Here is a 19,088-nt window from a genome sequence, read left to right on the forward strand (position 1 = left end):
GAGCATGTTGTTGGACTGTGGGAGGAAACCGAAGTGCCTGGAGAAAACTCACAAATCCACAGGGAAAACATGCAAACTCCACACAGAAAGGTCCCAGCAAGGATTTCTACCTGGGTCTTATGCTGTTGGGCAAGATGGCTAAACACTACACCACTGTGCAGCCCCAAATCACACTCCAATTCCAGTGTTCTCCCTTTTGCAGTGCTTCTGTAATCTGATGGGCTTGTTTCCTTTCAGATGCAGTTGATACATTGCTTTGATTTGTCATTTTCAATCAGAATCTCTGATTAGTCTGGCTGAAGAACTGAAGTATTCCTGCAGTAGCAGGCCAGCCTGCATATTCATGCTGTTTACTTTACAAGAGGGTAATTTGATCCTGATGAATAGTAAATGACTTTACTCATAAAGCGCTTTGTACCTTGCTTTAAAGTCAAAAGTTCTTTACAGTTACAGTCCCATTCAGACTTTCACCCACTGATGGCATCTCTGCTGCCAAACACTGGCCCCATCCTGTGACCACCAGGGACCTCGTGGGATTGAGTGTCCTGACTTTTCTGAAATTTGGCTCTGAAGGTGCGACTCATTGTGAGTTTTCTGGCTGCAGCTGTACTCATTCTGGTTCCCCTTTACTGCCCTAAAGTGCAGAAAGTCAAACACACCTTTTCCTTTATCACCAACATGGCCATTAGGACTAGAGGAGGCTGACAGGAAGTCTGGTCTCTGCACGACCAGAACCTGAGCAGAACCTAATTCACAGACCTGCTACCACAGCTGTCTTCACCACTTCTGCCAATCATTTCCAGAGATTTTAACTCTACAGATGATGTGGATACGAGTATTCTAGTCTGGTGTTATCTTACATGTTTCAACACAGGACCAAAAAAAAAATGAAGGAGCAAAGCTTCTAGAGTGTTGCAAACAGGTTTGTGATATTTCCAAGCGAGTGCTCGGTTAAAGGGCACACAAACGTGGAAATTCACTTTGAGCTGTTACATTTACCTCTGATTTGTGACTCTGACCTTTGGGGAACATTTGCAGGCATTTCTCTATTTCTTTTCGGGGGAGGACTCTAGGCGAATGCGATTTATCAGCTGCTACTGCAAAAACAATGTACTGGAGCAGTTATGTTTATTAAGCCTCGTCCTGCTTTGGCAGCTAATCAAATGCAGCGTAGGCGTTTGTGTCCCTGAGCGCCACCTGGTCAAAAAGCAGGGAAAGCAGCTGTGAATGTCACCTGGTGCTGCTAAGGTGAAAACAATTCTCAACTGCTGTTTTTGAACCAATTCCTTAGCCTCCTGTACCGGGGGATTCACCTGAACGAGTACTTCAGGTTTCGGGGTCGTCCGGGTCCGTAGAGGGTCGTAGAAGTAGCCGCATCTTAAGGGAGCACAGGTGTGGCTTGCACTTCTCTTGAGGCTTGTACGGCCAGCTTAAGGGATGTCATGACAATGGAATGTACCATTGTGGTGGGTGTATCATTAAGTATTTGTAAGGAAATTGTAGTTTACACCCACTTATGACCTATGTGGGATGCTGACATACAGTGCCCTTCTGCCACACTCTAGTCGTTACTAAGGTACTGGCTCTTTACTGACCACGTGCAAAGCCTGCATGCACAGGAATGCACGTGATATGTCCATAGGATGCTCTCACAAACTATCAGTCTAATTTCCTATTTCTGACAGTCAGGGTAAACACAAAGAGCACACACTTTTCACTTGAACACCACTAACAAACCCCTTGAGCTGGTTTTGGGGGGGATCTGTATCACACGTCTGTGTCTCACCTACATGAACCTCACTTGTGTGTGAAGTGTTCACCATGACCTGTCACCCGCAGCATGCTTGTAGAAAAAAATGTGCATGAACATTTTTGCTATACGATCCTGATATGTCCTGCGTGGCCCGCTCAGGTTTGACCGTCTTTCACTCGCAGAGAGCCCACCTATAAGGGCAGCGCAATCAATCAAACTTCAATTATTAAAAAAAAAGCAACTCTCATACTTGTGCAACTTAGCGCTTTACAAGTAAAAAGAAAAACTGAAATAAAAGGAGAAAACCCCAATCTAGCCTTTAGCCTCCCTGCTCTAACACATCCAACCCATGACCCCCCACACAATGAATACTTATAAAAGTAAATTCTAAAAGAAACTTGGGACTAAGGCCTAAACTCTGCATTCATGTTTGAATTCTGCACTTGATTGGATTCAGCAGCAGAACCTGGATGGATACGGTGCTGAGACACCTGGTGTCCAAGCACTCCCTAAAACACATAGTTATGTTTTCCCAGCAATAAATACTTTTCTTTACAATGTTGGACTTCAAAGTTTTGTGAAAGCACCTTGGTGCTACAGTTAACTCTTCATGTTAACATTTGAATTTGTTTTTATTATCCTTATTATCCTATAGCATGTCTCCAGGATATTTACTTAACATAAAACATGCTGTAGCTGGTCTGGTTTCTTCTGATGGTCCTCCTGGTTTGGCAATTCTGAATGCTCATCTGAACTCTGGCTTGGATCAGACAAAGGAACTTTGACCCTTCCTGAACTTTCAAAGAACCAAAGAGAGACGGTGAAGGAAGGGGAGAAAAGGAAAGATGAGGAAAACCAGGCAGCAACGTGAAGAAGCAAAGTTGGTGGGAGCTTGCCGTAAAAGAATGACTGAGCAGTTGGGCTTTGATGATTGCATTTATGTCAATGATAATGGATTTATCTGCGCTTTTCCAGACACTTAAAGTCCTTCCAATGTGTCCATGATTCATTCACTCCTCATTCATACTTGGTGATGGGGAACTACTGATGTACCACAGCTGCCCTGAGGCAGGCTGAAAGGGGCGTGGCTGACAGTTCGCGTCCACGGCCCCTCTGACCGTCAAAATGAAATGTGTGCTGAACACATCTGCATACTTTAATTTGTTTACAGTACATACGAATAATTTATACACAGGAGTGTTCTGTCCATGTCTATGAAAGAAATATTCTCTGTAGTACAAATATGTTATTGTGTGTATCTTATATACTGTTTCCTGCTGTTGGATGAAAGATGAAATATTCAGTTCTTTCATTGTAAATCTGACTCCAGAGGATCCAGCGCCTCACCAGCCATCAACCTCACCGCACACCACAGAGTTAAGGGGGTCCCCAGAGGGGCGAAACCCTCACCAAGGTCGGTCACAAGAGAACAGGACACCTTCTTGGTGAGAGTTCAGAGCACTTGTATGGCAGCAGCAGTGACCCTAGACAGATGACAAGGAGGACGACTGCTCTGTGACCATAACCCTGTCATACATCAATCTACAGGGAACAGTTTGTACTATTTACAAAGTCAGATAATTTTCATCAGTGTGAAGCTGCAGCAATAAAGTCCCTGTAAACACACCTTCATCCTGCCTGCTGCCACTTTCTGCACATGCTCAGTGCAATTATACTAACAGGCTTTCATCCCCCTCATCATCCTCATATAGGAAAATCCATTCCCATTAAGACCTTCATCAGTGCTAGAGGTATCATTTCTCTTTTAAGCTGCCCATGTGGCACATCAGCAGAGGGTACACCCCCCCAGGGAAGGAAAGCTTATGCAGAGGACTCATAGAGTAATAGTACACTCAGGAAATGAGATTGTTCCTTTTGCGTTCTACTGAACTGCAGCTGTGCCGACCTGGATATCTCACCCCCCACAAGAATACTAATGACTCAATTCTGTATAATTAAGCCTCGTGCTCTGGGCGACACACTTGCTCAGACTCAGATGTCGTATTTACATTAAATTGCAGAACATTTTAACATAAATGAAACGCGTGCTGAAGATCTGACTGACCTGACTTCACCAGTCTCTACGTCACTGGGATGTTTTGTACGACTCATTAGCAGACTGAAGCGTCTTCAGAGGGTTATTGTTAGGGTTAGGCTAGGTTAGGTTAGGTTAGGGTTCTTTGATTTAATCTGGTGGCTCCATGACTGACTAGTTGTGAATTTGTTCAGGATTTTACTTGTTGGAATTGGATCTTTTCAAGCAATTAAAATATATATATATTAATGAAAGAACCAAAAATGTCAACAAAAAATATAATCATACATAAACATCAAACTTAGTTGGGATAATTAGTCATCAATTGTTGATAATGAAAAAAATGAAAAAACACAAGCAGTTAAAGAAATTCACACGCAGGGATGTGACGGTTCGCTTTCTCCATGATCTGGTTCAAACGCCGGTTTTTGGGTCACAGGCTGGTTTTGTAAACATGACGAGTTCATGGACTCCAATGGCCTCATCAGCCACCAGATCTCCCCCCAAAAGAGCACCTTTGGGATGTGGCATCACGGATGTAAATTAATGCCGCCATAGTTATCTTTATTTATATTTGTGGTTCTACATCCAAAGGACTCATTGAATCCATTAAATGGAACGTTGGTCAAATAGTTTAATTTGCTTGAAAGGGAATGGGAGTGAATTCATAAAATCCCACCTCATGTTTTACCTTGCTTTGGTTTTTTTACGTAGCCATTATAATCCAGTTCTTAACTTATATTTAGTTACCAGTACTTTTACCAGTCCAAGTACAGATCATTTAACAAATCAATAAGTATTAATACTAAGGACAAAGGTAAAGTGCTTGTTGATCATGTAAGAAGACATTTCATTTTTCCAGAAATGAGTTTTACACATCAAGTATCATAAATGTTGTGCTTATTGATTGCCATCTGTCGTCAGACTTGTAACATTCCTTGCTTTGGTGTCTTCATTATTGCATTGAAGGACTATCACCAGTCAAACCAAAGCCCAACAGGAACGTTTCTATTGGCCGGTAATGAAGTCAATGACCAGGAAAATGACGATGTGTGCCTGAACAGGAAGGACCTGAACGTCCATCCAGACGTCTGAGCCTCGATGCAGCAGTTTAGCTCCAGGTTGCTGGTTGCTGCTGGCCAGTCAAAGTTAAGTATGGTGATGGATTAACTTTTAGATTCACTCTTTAAACAGACTAGATTATTCCAATTCTGAGCCAGAATGCATTTAGTGCCTGATGAATAATGCTGCGCTTTATATTGTTGCAAAAAAACACCAACTGCAGGAACAGCAGCATCACAATTTATTGCATCCAGAACTCTGGACGACATTCTTCCTCCGCCCCTCTTTGTCTAAAGACAGCACACAGGAAAGTGGAGCACCACCCGACTATTACTGTGATTAAACTTCCTAATAAGTGATGCCGCCGAAGTGCGACCTGCTGGAAAGTGAGGAGAATGTGAAAAAGCTGCCGTTTTGCCACTCTCACTGACGCTGAGAATGAGCGGCCAGCCGTCACACATCATCAGCCGGCAGAGATCCAGAAATGAGACACAGCCTGAAGCTGGAGCCCGTCCTCATGCATGTCTCCCACACATCCACAAACTCCAGAGCTGCTGCTCCTCGCTGCTGTCTGACAGCACCGATCACCAACATCGCTCCATGAAATGTGAAAAATGAGGGGATTCTTATCAGATGAGACAGTCTGGCCCAAACTGAACCCAGGACCCACTCTGCTGCAAGCAAACGTGACGGATGGGGAGGAACAGCATCGAGCAGAATCATGAGAGCAGGGTTTACACTTTGAGTCCAGCCTCAAACTTAAGCTGAAGTGTTGAATAAAGGTGTGGAACAGATCTCTGAAGCTTGTTCTTAGATTTCTGTTTCACATTAAACATAACTTCTGTGGAAAAATGAAAGTAAGAAGTTAGAGGAATAACTGAGCTCACCATGAGTGAAAGTCCAACAGACACAACTGAGAGGGGAATTTCAACATCCCAGAAAAGTTTTTTTGGCTAAAAACATCAAAAGATGGTTGGAGAGGATCTTTAAAGGTTCAAACACTATTTAGCTGAAAGTTCGCTGTTCATAGCTGTCAAGAAGGATAAAGGGTTTCTCATTCACTGTCAATGATTATTAACATTTGGAAAATAAATAATAAGCAAAACCAAAATACAACTTAACTGAAACAGCTGAAAACATGAGTTTAAACACCATGAAATTAACAAGACAGCCTTTTTTAGCAGGCCTTTATCATCCAAAAATAAACTTTTTGTGCTTTTAGGTGTTTTATATTGTTCAATCCTTATAAAAATAAACCCCAAAGTGGTATTTTGATCCATTCACGCAGTGTTCCTTTAAAATCCTGCTCTGTGAGCCTCAGCCCCTCCCAATCCACAAAAACAAGCAGGCTTTCACTTTGTGACATCACAAAGTGAGGACAACCCCTTCCAGGAAGAATCTACGGTTCCAGCTCCGCCCCCAGGCTAACACACGCCCACTTTCCCCTCAGAGCTAGCAGTGTTTGGAAAAACTGTTTATATGCACAATTTGCAGATCCATCTTTACAAAAGTTCAGATGTTTGTTTTCGTGGGCGAAACGCAGACAAGCTGCTGAGGCCGACTCTAGGATGACATCATGAAATGGGCGGCACCCCCGTGGAGTGAAAGGCGGAGCCTCAGAGATCAAGTCTCTCACTTCTGGGTGAGAAAACGAGCTGCAGAAATAACTAATATTTCATTTTTTTTAAGGTATTATCACACACATGGTCATAGTTTACTCTGAAAGGCTTAAGAACAGCATGATATTAAGATGTTACAGGATAAATCAGAAACACAGTAATTGTTAGATTTCTGAATCAAAAACTGTGTTGCTCCTTTTCATTTGTTGGAGGGGGGGGGGGGGGGGGGTGACTTTTGTGGATCAATAAGCCTGAATGGGAATCAGGAGGGATGATGGTGTAATGTTTCATCTAACAGCAGGAACATCATAGATTATTGATTTATTAGACTAGACAGTTTAAACACACATCCATCCATCAGACAGGTCCATATCCATGCTGCCTGACTGTTAACTGACCGGGGGGCGGGGGGCAGGTTGTTTTTATTAGAGTGGAGTCTTTTTTCCTCACTCCTATTATCTGCTTGAAATCCCCAAAGAGAGGGGGTCCCATGGAAAGGTGTGCCCAATGAGCCCGCCTCTTCCTCCAGCTCCGTTTGTCTCCGATAATTAAGAAGGATGCTAAAGCCGCTCCGTCTCCTGTAGGGCTGCTGTGTCCACTTTAGCATCTGTGAGCGCGCTGACGCAGGGGTGTCCAGGCGGGACCTTCTGCGTGGCTTTCTAACTGGATTGGTTAATCTTGTTTGGCTGTGTGTGTATGGGGGGGGCTGCAGCTGCTTGTTTGTTTGCCAGCTTCAACAGATTGGATTCCAGCAGTTCTACTGGCCTTTCCAAATCCAGGCGGCTCCTGCTAACCGTCACCCCAGCAGCGTAAATCATTTGCTGTCCACCGCCTGGCTCCTGGAATGGGGTCATTTCTCCTCTTCTGTCTTTTCATAAAGACTGTCTTGTTATCTATTTGGCATGGGGGGACATTTGAAGGAGCTGGGACAGGGCAGAACCACCCACCTGGGACAAACGGGAGCCATAAACAGAGAAGTAACCTCCTTGTGCAAAGATCTGAGCTGAACCTGCACACCAGACAGACCAACTAGATTAATCCTGACCAACAGTTTAACCAGGATGATCATGATAAGCCTTGATGAAAAGCTTAATTTTTTGGTTTTTAACATGTTTGTGGGGTTTGTCTGATGATTAAGGTCATATATTAGGAAAACTAAGATTAAAACTGGGTTTCTGGGTATGTCTTTATTCAAATTGTGGTGAATCAGAGCAGACGAAGAAAAAAAAGCTCTTTTTAGTGACGTCACATTAAAATACGCCTTGATCCGTGCGCGTCTTTGTGTTCCTCATCTGGAACGGCTGGAATCTGGCTGGAATCGGTGCAGCTCCAACATTGCTGGCCACTATGCTGCACTGGAAATGTTAGGTTGTGGGTGTGAGGGGCTGTGAGCAAGCAGCAGAGCACACAGACAGAAGGATGATGGGAAGTGGGGGAGATCTTACTCCATGACAACATTCCCACCCACAACACAGAGGTGAATTTCTGATGAACTCCCGTCGCTCTGCAGAAACTAAGTCGTAGAAAGCGACAATTTTGTTTTGGTACTTTGTCTAAAAACAGCAAAATCATAGTTAATCACAGTATTGACAATAGATAAAAGAGGGCGTGGTCTTTAAAGAGCTTAGGATCAACTCTGGGTGAGTCGATCACGGTCTTTTCCGGTAAGCGTGGGAGCTGAACCTGCAACCTTCTGATCAGAACTTAACTACTCTACCTCGGCTCCAACCGCCTTTTATCCTGAGCAGGAAGAAGGACCTAATAAGGACAAAGACAAATGTCTGACAACGCTCAACAACTTCAACCTGCAGGTCAGGTGTGACCAGACCACACCCTCGAGCCTCACAGGTCTGGAGGCGGAGCTTCCTGCTGCCGTCTCACCTGAATCCATTTAGCGCAGAAATGTTTGTGGGCCTCAGGCTGCTTGTGTTCCCCGTCATTCTGCTGCTTTCATCCAGGCACAAATCAAAAGCAGCAGATGTTTCGCTGATTTTGTGCACATTCAACCAAAGAATGGGAGCTCTGCTCATTAGAGAAAGCAGCTGCTGCTGTGATACAATAAGAGCAACTTTAGCAGACCAAGCTCCTCTGACGAAAGTGGGTCAGAAGGCGTCCAGCTCCCTCTTTTTACAACCTCAGCTCTTTTACCAATCAAAAGGACGACCGGAGATTTGGACAAGTTGTTACTGATCAATAGTAAGGCTGCACCAAGATGGAGCAGAGGTCAAAGGTTTTGTCAACTGTAAGGCCTGCTGTAGTTTCACATCACAGCAGTAAGACAACTGCAGCCATGCAGCAAGCCGCAACAAAGCTGCAACGCTGCCACACAGCTCCATCAGTGCCACCACAGCTGAGCACATGGCTGCAATGGAGCCATAACAGGCTGCAGCAAGCAACAATGAAGCCATAAGAAGGCAACAACCAGGCCACAACAAATCCCTCTACGGGTTCATTCGTTTTTTTCTGCACACTTCCCCATCAGACATTTGGTTCACCTGCAGAGGATCTCACTTTGTGAGCATGTGACAGTCATCAGAACAGTTCTGCAGAGCAGTCAGAGTCTGACGTTCTCTAAAACAGACATCTGCCGGTCTGCCGTCAAAGCAGAAGAGTGCATGTCGTCTCACCGCTGCCGTCTGTCCTCACCGAGCTTCTGCTCCGAGTCTTTGAGCACTCAAGGTCGTGGAATCAGAGAATTGTACCTTTCCTGTCCGTTGTAGTTCTGTTTTCTAGTTTCATGTCCTGTTTTCAGGCTTCACAGTCTCACCTAATCATCTACAGCTGCCTTTAATTAAGTCAATTATCCCCCGTGCATTAAATGCTTGGTTTCAGGTGCACTTTTGTCAGGTTATCTGCTGCTGTTGTCATCTCTTTTTATTGTTTTGTCCTGTTTAATTGAATGTTTGAATCAATTAAGGTAATAAGTTCCCACCGTGCTCAGTCTGCTGCGTCTTTTAAACGATCAGTTCCTGACATGAAGAAGCTGATGTTCACCAGCTGAAGCCACACTGGACTCAGGTTCTGTCTGGTTCTGCTAGCAGCATCTTCAACGCTTTCCACGTCTGACAGACTCAGACCTGCAGAAACTGTAGTTTCTCTTGACATCATCCCCCCCCACCCCTCCCCACCCCCCACTGCCAGAAATCCTGCAGCAACAAGTGTCTGCAAAGTTCTGTGTCACCAACATGTTCTCCTCAAAAACGGATTCATCCTTCAGGTCACAGCAGGGATGCATGCATGCAGCTGTTGGCAGCAGTGCAGTCTCCTTCACCCCCCGCCCCCACCCCCACGCATCATGTTCCAGCCCAAACAGTCGGCGTTTGTCCCCTCAGTCATCTCCTCCTCTGCTGGACAGCATCAACATTTCCCTCACGTCTGATCGAAAGTTCAGGCTTACAAATGAGGAAACTTCCGATGCAACCCCCCCCCCCCCCCCCATGATAGCACCACCTCCCACCCGGTAGGTTTTCATAGAGAAAATGAGACAGTGTTCAGAGATGGAGGCTTCCACTCATGGACTGATGAATGGATCCGCAGCACTTAGCAGGCAGCTCCATCAGCTGCTGTGCGCGTGCGTGCCGTCCTCCTGTCACACTTTCATTTGAGCAACAAGATGTTTGACAGTCCGAGCACGCGCTCCCACACATGAACTGCCCGTTCTGCTCGGATCTCACCCCCCTCAGGTGCCCCCACCCCCACCCCGTCTCACCGATGTGGATGATGGAGTCCGCGCGCGCTGCGTCGGGCTGGAAGATCCGGAGGGACAGAAAGATCAGGATCAGCACCTCCATCTCCATCAGAGCCGAGCACGCGCATCAACGGTCCTCCGCGCGGGCGGCTGAGTGAGTGCACGATCTGCGGTGCGCAACGGAGAGCGAGGAAGTAAATCCTGGGCGGAACACGGAACCACTAGGTTCGGGTTTGGAGGCAGCCGAACCCGGGACAGACCGCGGGGGGTTGTTCAACAGATCCGGAGAAGCTCCGAGTCTGAGACACACTGAGGACTGCAGAGAGGAGGAGGGATGTGCTCACCCCCTCCCTCACTACCTCCCTCTCTCCTCCGACCCACGTGACTGCAGAGCCTGTATACGGAGCCGCACGCGGAACCGGAGGAAAGACCGGCGCGGGATAGACGAGGTGCGAGTTGGAGGATTGATGGGGCTGGAGCTCCGGAGCACACGCCGCCTGGCTGAGGGGCAACTTTCTCACGCGCGCGCGCATTCATATCCGAGCACAGCCGCGAGCTCCACAGAGGACCAGCAGGCGCGCGGAGCTTTGCAGAACTGTGCGTGAGTGTGGAGAGCATAGAGGGGGGCTCAATTCTGTTCAACGTGCACGCGCGTGAAGCAGCGCTTGGCAGCGGGCGGCTTGAGGAGGGATGCACGCGCACGGAGACGGCTCTGTCCAACGCGCGCTTTCAAAAGGAGGATCCAACACGTGTTCGGCACAGTCCTTCAAAGGGAGGGGGAGGGGTGAACAGGTGAGTACAGTGTGGGGTCACAGGTGTCTGACATCAAATCAGGGCTTGTGTTTTTGCTGAGTGTGTATGTGACGTCACTAACATGTGTTTCTGTTACTCTGTCTGTTGTGCACGCGGAAGCGGCGCGTGAGAACATTTGCTACACCTGATCTTACAATTAAAGGATATTTCTGTGTTTACTTCGAAATGTCTTTTAATTGTTTGGTTGAGTCTAGTCCAGCTCCGGGGACGCACGCGCGTGGATCTGGGCATCAGTGGAAGAGCCGCGCGCTTTTTGGCTCCAGTATAACATGCTGCGTTCACGTTCACGCCCTTTCTACAGGTTTTATGTCCACTGAGAAAAGGAGTTTCCTGTTGTTTTTTGAATCACGTGACTTAGTTTGCAGGTTAAATGTTGATGATATCAGACCTGCAGATGCTTTGAGTCGTCCACTGTTTGCATCAAAGCAAAGCTTCAATGAGGTGAAATTATGAGGAAAATGTAACGTCGGTAACAGTTATATTTTAAGTATTTGATCTTTAAAATCTTAACATGTTTTGCAGGATCTTTAAACGTATTCCATTAGCATCTTTGCTGTTTCATTACAGCAGTAAGTTTGCACAATCAGAAAATAAACCTGGATGATTCCTCAAAAAGTTGTATATTTTGTCTTTTATTGTTTTTTAAAATCCCTTTAGGTTTTCCTTGTTATCACCACATTAATATCATCTCTCTCGTTGTTTTTGTATTTTGAGTTAAAGCGACTTTCGTCTCCTTTGCTTCTTCTCATCACAGTGAATGCAGCTCCTCACAGGTGGAGTATCACTCCCCCTGCTGGCAGCAGCTGTTACTACAGGACTCAACACGCGGATTTCATCAGCTGCTTGTAATAAATGACATGAATAGGCCTTTACTGTCAGTGCTGTTAATACAAAGACATCACATTTAATGTCCTTCTCTACCACAATAAAATAAGAGAATTAGATCAAATAGATATTAATATCTGCATACACATCATTCAGCACAACTTCACAGATCACCTTATTCTTCTGCTTTTACTCAGGGCTTGAGTCTGTTAGAGTTTTACTGGTCTTCTTTACTCGTCTCCATAAGTCTGTAAACAGACTCGTGTCCCAATATTTACTGACCGGCCTGGTGAGGTCGCTTGCTGTCACGACTGTTCCTACAGTCATACAGTACATGTCGCTCTATGTAGGTCATGTGACCAATATCATTTGAATTTTTTTGCAGAAGGTTGCTGTTCCATTTAATACTGAAGCGTTGGCTCTAGTGGCTCTTTGAACTACTCTAACTGTTCAACCGTTTGGACTCTAAAGCTGAGAAAAGCAGCTTTGGGCTTCTTTACTCCTTCACAGTACCTTTTGGATTTACTACTTTGCAGTAGTTATATGCTATAAGGTAGTGTTGTAATGAAGTTAATTGCATAAATGTCAGGTTTCTCTTTCATTTATCAGAATCAAGCTGTGGAAGAAAAAGCCTGCAGGATTCACCAGATTTGCACCAAGTCTCTTCCAACTGTAGCTGGCAGGCATGCGCTGGTAAACAGTAGCTAGTGAAAAAGAAGTGCCTCCCTGCGTCTCCAGTGTGAACACCATGGACCATACATGCGTTCAAGAATGCATGTCACATGCTTGGTGTGAACGTAGCACAAGAGTCAGCAGGTTCAGAGCTGAACAGAAAGCTTCATCCTCAGAGCTGACAGTATGGAGTCCCAAATTGTTCATAATTGAAAAGATTAAATGTGCAATCACACAGTCAACCAAGAAATCTTCATCCCATAAATGCTTTTTATTTAACATTGCTGTTTTTCAGGATGACCACAAGGTCGTATTTCTTTTTTTAATTTGGGGCTCCATATGAGAGCATCTCTTGTTGGCACCGTCTCCGATTTTGTGCTGCTCTTAGGTGTTTGGAGATCCACCGAACTCAAACTATGCAACACTTTTGCAGAAAATAGTCATTTTGAGATGAAGCAGCAGAAACGAAGGCTTTACTTCTCTCTAAATAGAACTTTTATTGCAAGTAGTCCTTCATACTAGCAGCTGATCACAGCACACACATACCATAATATTCTGTCTGCAGACAAAGCAGCCTGAAAAGGAATTCTTCTGTGTTTGTTCAACAGTGGTCTAATTGCATCCTCCTCCAGCGTACCCGTCTGTCGAGCACCATCACCGCACATTCTTACAGCTCACACTGCAGCTGCACAAAAACACAACAAACAGCCACAGAGAAAAGAAAACTAAACGTCTCGAAAGAAATACATCTGAAGACACACAGCTAAAAAAACCTCTTAAATACTCGTGTTTCAGCAGATTTGGCAGCTGGCCACGCTGCAGCGTTTGTTATCAGGAGGCATTTTTACACGCCATGCAGCGGCAGCCGAGGTTTTCAGCAGAAGTTCAAATGAAGTGGTGACTGGATGATTTTTTTTACAGCGGCCACGCCGACACGTTTAAAGGTTGGGCTGTGGCAGTTCAGTGACAGGCGTGTGGCAGGATGGCTTCAGCGCGATAATAGACTCATAGGAGGGTCTCCAAGGTCCCCCAATTCATCTGATGATTGGCCGATTTCAGCCCGCCATCCTCCAGCCGGCGTCCCGTGGCCCCGCTCCCACCGTCCGATCCAGGCCACCGTGGACTCTATCCACTCCATTGTTTCATGTGTGTGAACACGCACACAAGCACAGTGAGGACCCCCCCACCCCACACGTGTGGCTTTCCTTTACCCGTGTTTTCCTTTTTTTTGCGAGGTATCGTGACTCTAGTGTGCACGACTCGTGATATTTGCACCAGAAATAAGGCTGAGCGGTTTGAGTTTGTAACTTTGTCTTTGTAGGTAGTTTGTAGTTTTATTTTTTCTTGTACAGTGAGAATGAACAAGCAGTGCAAGCGTGCAGGTAACATTGTCCCGGTCCACCAGGCGGCCGTTGGCATTTGATGTGCTCGACATTTACACATCGTCCAGTCAGAGCTGCTGCCGGCCGGCGACCCGACTGCCACCGCCTGCGCTGCCCAGCTGTCACTCAATTTTGGAATGGCGTCATACCCGCCTGACTGACGGCGGGTGGACCGTCTGCATTCATGACTGTGCCAACGACTTTCCTTAAAAAATAGGTGACAAATTGAATTTGGATTTAACAAAAAACAAATCACTGTGGCAGTTTTCCTAAAAAGATTAGAGGTTGAAACAAAGAAAGTAGATAAGGCAGGACGCCATTCACAGGCGAGTTGGACAGTCTGGAACTATAAATACTCCTCAAGGGCTCTTTCTGTCCAAAATATCACATTCTAATCATCTATTTTTAACTAAAGGAATTAGAAGCCTGTTTCTCATTCTTTTATCCGCTTTGAAGAGGTTCTGCTCTCAGGGGATCTGTGTAAAAATAAAGATGGCTGTCACCTGAACACAACACGATGTGTTTGATGACATTACAGTCTAGGAATCAATAAAAAAACAATTAAAAAAAATGAAACAAAATAACATTTCGAAGGAAACTTTTGGAAAACAAAAGTGGTTTTCAGAAATGAAAAAGAAGTGTTAAAAAATGACAATAAGAAATCTGAAAACGTAGGTATTATGGGATGTCACTGATTGGATGATGTTTGCTCACCTTTTCAGCTGGAAGTTGTTTCCCAATATTTCTTTAAAGGGCTTAAACTTTGCTATTCTTTATCATAGTAGACTATATCCATGACAACAGATAACCTTTGGCACAAAAGAACACATTTTTTATTAAATATGAGTTATTTTCCAGAGTTCTTTTCTAACCCAGAAGTAAGACGACTCAATCGCTGTGGGTGCCGCCCATTTTATGACATCATCCTCGGCAGCGTGTCTGCCTTTCTCCCACGAAAACAAACATTCGAACCTTTGCAAAAATGGATGTTCAAATTGTGCAAATCAAAGGAAAGCCTTTAAGCTGATCACCGCTAGCTCCACAAAGAAAGTGGGCGTGTCTTAGCCTGGGGGTGGAGCTGGCAGCACAGACTCTTCCTGGAAGGGGCTGTCCTCACTTTGTGACATCACAATGTGAGAACTCACTCGTTTTCGTGGACTGGGAGGGGCTGGTGCTCAGAGAGCAGGTTTTTAGAGGAATAATCAGAGATGGGTGAGTGGATCAAAACACTTTGGGTTGTTTTTCATGAGGAAGGAACAATATAATACACTTAAAAGCACAAAATGTTGATTTAGCATGATATAGGCCCTTTAGGCTTTTGAATACAGCCACTGCAAAAGTGGTGTGAGTGTTGGATGTCCCATAATAAATACCTTTTCCAGTTTTTTTAAATATTTCATTCTGATTGGAAATTGATTTTTGGAAATTAGTTTTGTTTCCAAAGTGTTTTTTTTTATGTATTGATTTCAGGAATTTTGCTTTCATTTCTGAAATGTAATGTGTTTTTTTGTTTGTTTTGCCTTTTCTTTTTTTTTGTTGTGATCTTTAATATGTTTTTGCGCTGAGTGAATTGTTGATGTGATTTGCACATCAGGGCAAACATTTAGAGGTTCTGCTCACTCATAACAGGACTCTTGAGTTCAAGAGGGAAAAAAGTGTCACACAACCAATTCTGATGGCTTGCGGGCAAAAAAATAAATAAATGTGTGTCGGAGTGGACGAGAAAGACACAAACATAGAGACGAACCTTCATGGACAAAAACAGAGGAACCTGATTGTTGACTCCTCCACGAGGAGAAGCAGCAGCTCTACTCCAAGCTCCTCCAGGATGGCTGACTCAGCTCGTTAACCCGTCTCACCTGAACTCACGTGGGAGGACAGACAGACAAGATCACCTTTTTGAACCCCTTTGCATTAGAACACTTGCTTCAGCGTTTTGGATCACTTGAAGACTTTTCATCAAATTTCCTGTGCAGCCTGATCACTGATCAGGATTCTCCTATTTCATTGATTTTTGCACACAAAATAAAATTAGCATCACTGTTGACTACGTTTTCAAGTTAACTAGCAAAAAAATCCATTTGTTTTACGGAGAATCAACAATTAATAAAATGTTGATTGTTTTTGTTGCATGAGGCAGACGTGAACTCTCTCCTGTTGGCAAAAAAGCTTGTTAAGAAGTTGAGATTTGGACTGATGACGGCCTCAGCAGCAGCCTTTTGAATGAGCTGCAGCTCTCTTATGAGCAGACAGAACAATGTTACCAGCAGTTAAGCCTGCAAGAGATGAAAACTCCAATAAATGTAAGCGCTGAAACTCCACACTGAGTCTATTATGACACCCACATGTTTACCCTGATTCTGTCTTCCCATGAAAACGGCCTCTCTTCTTCACCTTTGAACTGAATGGATTTGGAGTTTAGCTGTTTTTAAACAGCAGCAGAGTGGGAGGGGCCATACGTTGAATGTCATCTGCATAACTATGACATGAAAATGTATAAATTAACATGATATATGACAGCAGAAGTGCAAAAATTACACCCTGAGTCAACCCGCATGTGTTTTGAAGCAGAGTTTGTCTTTAATGTCTTGGAGTAGATGTTCATCTTCTGTTTCCATGGCAACTACACATTTAGAGTCAGTTCCCCTGGTTGATCACTAAAAAATTAACAACATAGAGAAATCCAAACTCTGTTTGAAACCCGTGGAAGCAAAAGAAATTCTAGAAATCGTCAAAGAATTAAAAGAAAAAAAACATATGGAGATAAAAAAGGTCATTGATTCCATTGTTGACCTAAACTTGAAATTTGTCCTTTCAAACAGGAACATTTCCAAAGAAAATTAAAATAACAAAACCAAAGTAACAAACACCAACGAAGAAATTACAGACCAGTGTCTTTACTCTGACAATTCTCAAGAATACTTGAAAAAGTATTTCTCACAAGGCTGGAGCACATTGTTGAGAAACATAAACTAATATCCGACGATCATTATGCTTTCAGAAAAAACAGATCAACATCCATGGCGATTACGCAACTAACTGAAGAAATGATTAATGAGACAGAAAAATAAAGAGTTCACAGTAGGAGTGTTCATGGATCTGAAAAAGGCTTTTGACAATAACATTTTAGTAAACAAACTGGACAGATATGGAATACAAGGACTGGCATTAAAATGGTTAAACCGTTACAATTAAAACCAGCAACAGTTTGTCCAACTGGATGACTGTAAATCCTCCCTGCTAGATTTAAGCTGTGGAGTTCCACAAGGGTCAATGTTAGGTCCCATACTGTTCATCCTTTGCATTAATGACATCCACTTGGTATCAAATACACTCAAATTATTTTTATATGCCAATGACACAAGTATATTCTGTACAGGGGAGAACCTCAGGGAAAATGTAAAAGTAGTAAATACAGAGTTAGGAAAACTACAAAAATGGTTTAACAAAAATAAACTCTCGCTCAATGTTAACAAAACTAAATTCATGATTTTTGGAAATCGCCACATTCCTGCAGATTTAGAAATAAAAGTTGCCGTTCATAATCATGTTCTGGAAAGCGTAACTGAAATCGAGTTCCTCTGAGTCATTATGGAAAAATAAAAAATAAACTGGAAGCCACAAATAAAGCAGGTCAGAGCTGAACTTGCTACAAGTATAGCAGTGTTGAGAAAAACACGTAATACACTCACAAAGCACATGTACTAGTATATTCATCCATAATACTACCATACTTACAGTACAGTGTAGAAGCTTGGAGAAATACTTATATAACAAATCTACAGTGTTTGTATATCTTACAAAAAAAAACTGTTGGAATAGTTCGTGGAGTGGATTATGGGACACATACAAACACACAAATTTTATAGTCGGGTTTATTGAAATTATGGGACCTGTGAAAGTTAAAACAGCACTCATCATGTTTAAAGCCAGAAATAACTTAATTCCAGTAAAAAATACTACACATGTTCAAGGACAGAGATGGAAGTTATGAGTTAAAAAAAAGAGCTGAGCATCAAAAAGCAGTGCATTCATACTACAAAAAAGAAAATGTGCTCATCCGTTTGTGGTGTGGATTTAGGGAACAAGTTGGATGAAGGTTTAAAACAAAACAAAAGTTTACATGTGTTTAAAAAAAGCTGAAAGATGTCACTGATGGACCTTTTCAAAGGTAGAAATGATCTCTAAGAACAAATGAGCAAATGTCTGTGTTGAACAGGTGTTATAAAAGATAAATTGAAGGTTTTGAAAACTGTAAACTGGATTTATGTACAACAGAGGGGGCTGTTAAAAGGGGGTGGGAACATACTAGATTTTATTTTCTACACTACTATTCTAGCACTGTTTTGTTTAATTCTCATTTTTTTTATTTTCACTTTGTGTTTGAACTTTTTTTTCATGGACTCACAAATATATTTCTGTGAATTTTTGTATTAAATTAAGGTATAAATGGAATTACAAGATGAGTGATGTCTCACCTGCAAATAACCTCCCGTGTCTGGAAGTGCAAAGTGACATTTTTGGAATTTTTCCAAACATATCCTACATATGCAGACATCAGCTTTAAATCATCTCAGTTTGGCAACTCTGTGTTTAAACATTTAGAAAGATCTGTCATCTTACCTTTTCCTGCAGAACAACCTATAACAACAAGGTGGGGGTCAAACTGCTGACAAGGTGCCTGCTTCATCCTTTAGAGGGGGGGCACAGAAGATGTGGAGACCGCTCGGTGAGCCCATAGAGAGAAAACGTCGATGCACTTCTTTTTTCTCTGGCATGCTGTGAGTGACAGGTTGTAGTGGACATTCAGACAACATGCAAGGGTAATTCAGGGTGCAAGACATGTGACACAGGCGTGTCGTAGGGGTTTTCTTTTTGACCTTCCTTCAAATCCAATGGACTGTGCAAGGAGCGTGTTGGTGCTGTTCAAGCGATAAGTGCGCGCTCTTCCCAACCTCAGCCCGACTGTTAGTGTGAGGATTGTGTTTGTCATGTGATGCTCATGTGGAAAACAAGCACCTAAATGTGCTTCTGTCCAAATGACTATTTTCAATCGATTTTTCTGTTTATTTCATAATTTTGTCTTCATCGTGATCCTACAGGTCAGGACAGGATTGCAGTTTAGCACAGATCCTTAAAAAGGAAATCCTCTGTTTAATGGACTGAATGAGAATCAGTGGAAAGAATCCTGCTCAGCCGTGTTTCCAGTCCAGCCTGACGACTTGCTCCACCAGGGGAG

At 43.6% G+C, this 19,088-nt stretch overlaps 1 protein-coding gene and 1 long non-coding RNA gene across 4 annotated transcripts in view; one reads left to right on the plus strand and one right to left on the minus strand.

Moving 5' to 3' along the window:
• The window catches only part of grid1b (glutamate receptor, ionotropic, delta 1b), a 493,010-nt gene extending 482,540 nt beyond the window's left edge, over positions 1–10,470 (minus strand). Inside the window, exon 1 of one of the 3 annotated variants that reach the window (XM_023949512.2) lies at positions 10,179–10,470. In XM_023949512.2, coding sequence (XP_023805280.1) covers positions 10,179–10,266 — 88 coding nt within the window. In that variant the 5' untranslated portion in view covers positions 10,267–10,470. Of the gene's footprint in view, positions 1–9,096; positions 9,237–10,178 lie in introns of those variants that run through there. The other 2 variants (XM_023949511.2, XM_023949513.2) reach the window with 2 other exon arrangements.
• A 339-nt stretch (positions 10,471–10,809) lies between these two features.
• LOC110017195 (uncharacterized) lies at positions 10,810–18,304 on the plus strand. The gene is made up of 2 exons (XR_002292505.2): positions 10,810–10,949; positions 11,725–18,304. It is a non-coding gene; the product is annotated as an uncharacterized LOC110017195 (long non-coding RNA).
• Positions 18,305–19,088: the final 784 nt, after the last annotated feature.

The sequence above is a fragment of the Oryzias latipes genome, chromosome 19 (assembly GCF_053564925.1).
Source record: "Oryzias latipes strain Hd-rR chromosome 19, Olatipes_Hd-rR_3.1".
Lineage (NCBI taxonomy): Eukaryota > Metazoa > Chordata > Actinopteri > Beloniformes > Adrianichthyidae > Oryzias > Oryzias latipes.